Source organism: Geospiza fortis, unplaced genomic scaffold, assembly GCF_000277835.1.
Source record: "Geospiza fortis unplaced genomic scaffold, GeoFor_1.0 scaffold73, whole genome shotgun sequence".
NCBI classification, from domain to species: Eukaryota; Metazoa; Chordata; class Aves; order Passeriformes; family Thraupidae; genus Geospiza; species Geospiza fortis.
Window position 1 is genome coordinate 519,910 of NW_005054581.1, and position 7,126 is coordinate 527,035.

The 7,126-nt window shown below is 40.3% G+C and overlaps 1 protein-coding gene across 2 annotated transcripts in view; it reads left to right on the plus strand.

The window, feature by feature from the left end:
- DPP6 (dipeptidyl peptidase like 6) overlaps positions 1 to 7,126 on the plus strand; it is a 566,729-nt gene that overhangs the window by 511,679 nt on the left and 47,924 nt on the right. For both annotated transcript variants that reach the window (XM_031064312.1, XM_031064313.1), the window contains exons 10-12: positions 324 to 421; positions 4,278 to 4,401; positions 5,225 to 5,263. In XM_031064312.1, the coding sequence (XP_030920172.1) occupies positions 324 to 421; positions 4,278 to 4,401; positions 5,225 to 5,263 (261 nt within the window). The remainder of the gene's footprint in view (positions 1 to 323; positions 422 to 4,277; positions 4,402 to 5,224; positions 5,264 to 7,126) is intronic.

Here is a 7,126-nt window from a genome sequence, read left to right on the forward strand (position 1 = left end):
TTCACTATATCAACCATCATGCTATTAGACAATCTTTTGTCAAAAGGTGCAGGAAATAGCAAAATTTCTAGTTGTCATGAAAAATATGATTTTTTACTAAGGTTAGAAGGGTCCTGAGTAAAATTTCCCTTTTTTTGTGCCTGCCAACCTCTCCACACCTCTGTGCCACATCCCTAGGTTTGCAGTCTCCCTGTGAAAGACCACAGCAGTCCAATCCATATCCTGGTCGATGGGAATGTTTTTCATAATCCATGGGGATACAATAAATCAAAACCATTCTGTGTTGTATATGATATGGTAATTTATTCTTTCCTAAACTCCAGGCTGGAATGGAAAATCCAACTATTTCTTTGCACGTGATTGGTCTGAATGGACCCACTCATGACCTGGAAATGACTCCCCCAGATGATCAGAGAATGAGGTAGGTGCTTTCTCACCCTTCAATGCTGGCCCCAGTTCCCTTGGGCTATTTTCAAGATAATTTTACAGTTTTTAACACTGGACCTTTCTCTGCTGCTATCCAGAAGTTTCATTTTGTGTAAATCTGCTTATTTTTTTCCATTTACTTGTCTTTTTACATGCATTTTATAGAACATTATATTAGGACAGGTTTACACTGAATAACTTTGAAATAATCCGAACACATTTATGTAAAAGATGTATGACCTGTGGCCAAATCAAATGGGTATTTGCCTTTCAAAAACACAACTTCAGACCTGTGTACAGCAGGTGGGAATTCAGAATCACAGTGTCCCCATCACAGTAAGAAAATGGTGGCTCCTGAACAATATAATTTCTCTTTTGGTAGCATTCTCTGCGGACAGAGAGACTCAGAAAGGTTTTAATTACAGCAATAATTTCTGACTGCAGGATCCAAGTGTTGTTCATAAATTTGTTCTATATGGGTATGGGTGGCCATAATTTATTTAGTTGCAATCAATATTGCAAAATGATGCAAAATACATCATAATTAATTAGTGCCTGTATATTTCATCAAAACCATGGCAATTGCCATCTCCAGGGATGACAGAAGTAGTGCTGCCAGAGCAATAGGGGTGTATTTTGATTATGCATATGTTTTCTGAAATGAGAAGATTAGTGTGATAAAATGTTATTAAAAGAGGCAAGAGGGATGTACTGTACATTCAGTCACAGAAAGGAGTCTCAAGAACACAGGGGAAGCTGGTGATAAGGATCTTCCAGCAGACACATCCTATCTGAAGCATTTCAGTGTGCTCAGTGCAGATGATATATGGACAGAGTGGTATTTCATGTTCTTTTTATCTTTTCTGGAGCAAAGTGATTTAGTACAATTAATAAAGCTGAGAATAAAGGGGACATATGCCACAGCCTGTTTCCTTTCAAAATTGAAAGAAGAAATTTTCCACAGAATTTTTCCACAGAAATTGGATATTTTTCAGTAAAAACAAAAGAAAACAAAACAAATTGAAAAAATCCAAGAAAAAACCAAAGCAAAGCTGATGATGGGAAAACATATTTGGGGGTGAAATGTACAATATTGATCACTTGATCACTTGTCCTTTTTCAATATCTTTCATTCTGAACATTTTTGTCAAGTTTTCTCCAATGCTATGCTCTTCTGTGAAAAAAAGAAAGTGAAGAGAAGGGGTTGAAATTTAAGGGTGAAAAGTAGCACTATGACATTTAATGCCTGACAGGCATTTTTAATTTTGGTGGAAACCACTGGACACTGGACCTCAAGAGTTCCATCTGCAGATGCTCAGAATTCAATCACCACCCAGCTTGTTTCTCATATTTGCATCTCAGGTGGCAAACTGAGGGATTGTGTTATCTCCTTCAAGTGCAGAAATCATCACTGGCCCTTGCATGGGCCAGAAACAAATAAATAATGGAAAAACTCAGAAAACTCCAGTCTGGATGTGCCCAGGGACCATGAGCTGGGCTGCTGCCTGTCCCTTGGCCTGTAATAAATCCCTGTCTGTTCTTTGTGCTGTTTGTGGCTTTGTCACCATGGCCACACTGTAGATATCCATATTGTAGAGTCACACCTCCTGTTTGGGATTCCTGCCTCCAGGAACAGCCATGGAAAGCTGGGGCATGAACAAGGCTGCTGCACAATAACCTCAGTCTCAGATGATTCAAACCAAACCAAAAATGTCTTTACTGGGATGTGGAAATCCATTGCAAAACTCAGGATGGCTTCACCCTTCCTGACAGGGCTCAAGCAAGGTGTCCCTTCCCTTTTGCTCTGCTGTGGATGTCTGTAATTGCAGTGCTCAAGGACCTGCTGGTAAAGATTTTGTTCTATGGAAGAAACAAGTTCTCCCCTAAATCAGCTCCACATAAAATGTGGGACAGGTCAGGCAGAGAGGGCTTGGGAATTGCACTGATTTCCCATTTCTCTCCACTGGCTGCTCCACCAGTGCAGCTGCAGGAGCAGCAGATGTTGGACATTAGCTGAGATGAATCACACAGTCTTGTCTCATTTTCCTCTGCAAAATGAGAACCATAAAACTTGGGTGTCCTACTGAAGAGATGTGAAGGGAAGTAAATGAAATTAAAGACTCCCCACTACTCAGAAACTAGAATAATGACTGTCCAGGTATTTGCAGTTATCTGTGGGCTGGGTTATCCATGGTCTTGACAACTGGAAGAGGGTTCAGAGGGGAATTGAGACTCCGTGCCCTTCTCTAGGGTGGTAAGGAAGACCATGATTCACCTAAAATAATAATCAAAAGTTCCTGAGAAAGAACTGTGGCTCCTGTGTTCAAATAGTGAGAGGGATGTAAAAATTGAATATATGTCCTTGAAACTTTAAATTGGATTTATAGAAGAAGTGCTCCAAGCCGCAATAAGTACTAAAATCACATTCCTTTTCTGGGGAGACTGAATCTGCTCAGTTCATTTTGGAGAGAAAGAAGAGACAGCTATACAGTTTAATTTTGCTGTGTTGTTTTTTTTTCCTCTTAGGGCCTACACTGTTGCTGATGAAGAGTAAAATTACAATTTTATTTCAGGCTCTAAATTTTCAGACTGCTGTTGTCTCACCTGGGCATATCCTTCTCCCCAAGCGCAGTGGATGCAAGCATTGAGGCTTTTTGTTCCTTTTCCCTGCAGCCAATTTCAGGCACTAAATATTACTGAAAAGTACAAAATCAATTTCCAGCTTGTTATTTTTCTAGACAAACAGACCTTTGTGCTTTTGCCCTTTCTCTTCAGTATATGCAGGAGCTCTTGCCAGAACACAAAGGGCTCTCCAGTGGCACAGAGCATTATTTCCAACGAGAGCAACAATTCCTTATACATATTTTATAGCAAACAAATGAACTAATAAATTTTTTATAGACTGTATGCTGTAAAAATCTTATTATGCTTTAAGGATGTCTTGGCCCACATGGCCCAGCAGTATATTATAACATCACAGCTTTGGCAGTTCGGCCAGAGTTGTGCCCTACAAATGAAGTGGTGGAGCCGTGAATTGCTGCAGATGTGGACATGTGGTAGCACCATGCCCTGGCTCTGAGAAAGCAGCCATCAGTGAATTTATTCCTGCATTTTCCAGCCCAGCCCAGGTGGTTGCAGTCCTCACTATTGCATGGGACTTTTCCTGAAGGTATCAATTACAGGACTGTGCAGCCCACACCCATGGCTTGCTCCAAGTATCATCACTACCTGAAAATGCCCAGCAATAAGATGCTGCAGGCAGTGTAGGAGGGTGGTTTTGCTCATGCAAACTATCTCTGCTGATGTCTTTATGGCAACCAGCTGCATCTGCTTCACAGAAACCCTGTGTCACTCCACACTCTATTTTTCTTACTATTTGTCTTTTAATGCAACACTCCTGGACACTTTGGTGTGTAGCCAGCATGCTCAGAGGCCATCAGCTTTTCATAAGCATCAAGAACCCAGCCATTGATAGTGATGGGTCTGAGTCAGCTCAGTTTAGTGAGCTCAGAATGGAAATGGTTTGCAATTTCTTTTCCACCTGTGCATAAATTCGTAGCTCCAGGCAGTTCAATCCTTCTTGGAAGACAGAATAGCTTGAAAGATTCTTTATCTCTGTATTTGTCTCTTCTTTGAAAATAACTTCCAGAAGTGGCAGATAAAACACCTGCTCAGCCCTAAAAATGTCATTTTTAGGGGTTGAAATCCATACATAAAGCAGTCTAGTGACATTAGGACATGATTTTCTTTAAAACCACAGCTCTCTCCTGGCCTGTTTGCCTGCAGCAGCTGCTCTGCCATGTGCCAATTCAGGATGGCAGTGTTGTGATCTGGTTTGTGTGTGTTTGCAGGGACTACTACATCACCATGGTGAAATGGGCCACCAGCACCAAGGTGGCAGTGAACTGGCTGAACAGGGCCCAGAACGTGTCCATCCTGACGCTCTGTGATGCCACCACGGGGGTCTGCACCAAGGTAGGAGGGGTTTGCAGAGCACTCGCCATCAGTGTCCAAAACCCATGCAGGGAAAAACTATTTCACTTATTTTACATGGTGAAAAGCCAGCTGGAACACATTAATTTAGGCAGACAGAATACAAACAATGTTCAATTTTTAAAATTTTAACACCCAATAATCCAAGAACACTCTGTGTGTGTTTGAGGGAGAGTGATTACCTGTCTTGATTACCTTTACCCACACACAAGCTTGCATACCTCAACAATTTGCAATCTAAATACCTTTGCAACATTCTAGCTGCATTATATGTATTTAATGGCATTAAAGCTAGCTCATGCTTATCTACACATACTTTCATTATTGTTAATTAATCCCTTCTATAAATACACTAATACAAATAGTGTATTAATATAAGATCAGCAGATTCCATCATTTAAACTGGCATGTGTTTCCACTGTATAAAATTGTTCTAATACACCTATCCCTTGAAAAAGATCTTGCAATTCTGTGCATAGAGCATGATGATAAGTTCTTTTCTTAATAACTTTCATTTCAGCCTCCATGTATTTCTTAAGATTTATTTCTTTGGGGAATAATACGTCTTGTGGATTTATTTGTTTTGTCTGTTTGTGTAAAATGCTTTCTTGAGCTAGTGAATGTTTATCCATCAGAAAGGAAAGTCAAGGAAAGCAGCCACTGGATTCCATTCCAGAAGCACATATTTAAACAGTTTCTCTGTATTTCTGACCAACTTTTCAGCTCCAATCCAACAGCTTCATGCATTGATAGGCAAAATATAATATTTGACAAGTATGGTAGTAATGATCTTTTTGTGTTTTAGAAACACGAAGACGAGAGCGATGCCTGGCTGCACAGACAGGTAAGAGTGATCTTCCCCTTGTAGTCAAGTTTTTGGTAGGATAATTGCTTCACTGAGTTTTTCCCCAAAGAGAAAAAAACTGATTTCCAGATTTGAGAGAGCTGCTTGGAAGATGGCATGATCTGTATAACAGAAAAGAGCTTCTCAGTAATAAACAAGTTCTCAGTAAAGGTGCCATCCACTCTGGTAGGTCTCATAGTCCTTAGCCTGCAATTTACTTGCAGTTAAAAGAGATGAAAAGCTGATGTGGGTGGGAAATCACTCACTGGCAGTATCTGTATAGGACTCATCAGCCTCAGAGGCAACACTTCATACCCTGCCCTGACACTGATGACGACAGTTTAAATACTGTGGTTGTTTTTTCTGGTCATTTTGTTGAGAGGATCTCTGTCCATTCAGAGACAAAACCATGCAGATAGGCTGTTGAGTCATTAAATATCATATGTAACACTTGCCCAGGAGTCAGTTTGTGATGGGACCTCAGATTAAACGAAGCTGGTTTGGAGAGAGAAGCTGTGATCTCAATTCAGCCACAACACCAAACTGTTTTTCAAGCCCTGTGTGAACGCCAGACAGGGAGCAGCATGTCACAAAATATCTTGTTCAATATATTTTTCCAAGTCCCGATTTAAAGCCTTTCAAATTTTTGTCACAGCCTGCTCAGAGGAGCCAAGACCCTGTAGAAATGGCACTTCATCAGTTCACAGCAAGAACAATGCTCTCCTCTGTTCCAGTGGCTGTCCTGCAGCAATGGGCTGTGTGTGATCCACATGAAAATTTATTTTATGGGGAAATAGACTTTGTGCTCCAAGCATTTCAAATAATCTTTGCTGATATAGAGCAAAAATGGTGCTGAAATATTCTTTACAGTCATAAGGAGTGTATTGGCTTGAGTAGGAAACAAAAACTTAAAAGACAAGCCAAATCAAGGGGAAATCAACTGTCCAGATATTGTATATTAAAAAAAAAAAAAAACACCCTTAACTGGCATTATTTATTTTATAAGTTTGAAGGCAATAGCAGTAAAATAATCCTTCCATTGCTATTTACTGCAGTATAGTAGAATCTGCATTTTATATTATTAATACAGTATAGTAGAACTTGTGTTTTTACTCTGCTGTGGTTATTTAGTCACCTACCACGTGGACAGACATTAAAAGACAGTGCTTTATCCTCCTATCTGAAGTAAATGATCTGTCAGTCTCTAATGGGCTTGCTCCAGGGAAATACATTTTGTTTTACTACATCTCCAAAAAGCATATACTTAGTTTGAGAGCACACTCTTAGTTTAATGTTAGAGAAGGATGTTCATTACAGCCAAATGAGTCAGACATCTCAGTGCTAAACCAAAATAACATTTCCTATGGACTTTGGAGACATTTGATAGCATCCTTCAAAAGCTTTTGTAGCAGTCTGAAGAACCATATAGCTCTTTTGCCAGTATTTCTGACAACAAAATTACTTAAAATTCTAGTTTTGACTGAACATGATTACTGGGATAATTGTATTTTTCTGTATTTGCCTTTTATTCTATGACACATTAATCTAGATAACTGGAAAGGTATTTTCATGGCATGTGTGCCTGACTATGAGGATGATGTGAAAATGTTAAATGCTAGTCTGGGTCCGCTAACCTCTTCAAGAAGGAAGGAGATGAATTGCACATCAGGCAGCTGCTGAGGGAGCTCAGGAGTGTGGCTTGGCTCAGGATGAGGATTCCTTGGTTGAGACATTTTAATATTTGTAAATGAGCCAGGTGGTGCCCTGTCCCCTCTGGTGGCACCAGGGTGGTGGCAATGGGGTCGCACAGCCAAGGGACCCTGGGCAGGGTTCAGCCCACCCCAAAAACCTCCTTGTGAGAAG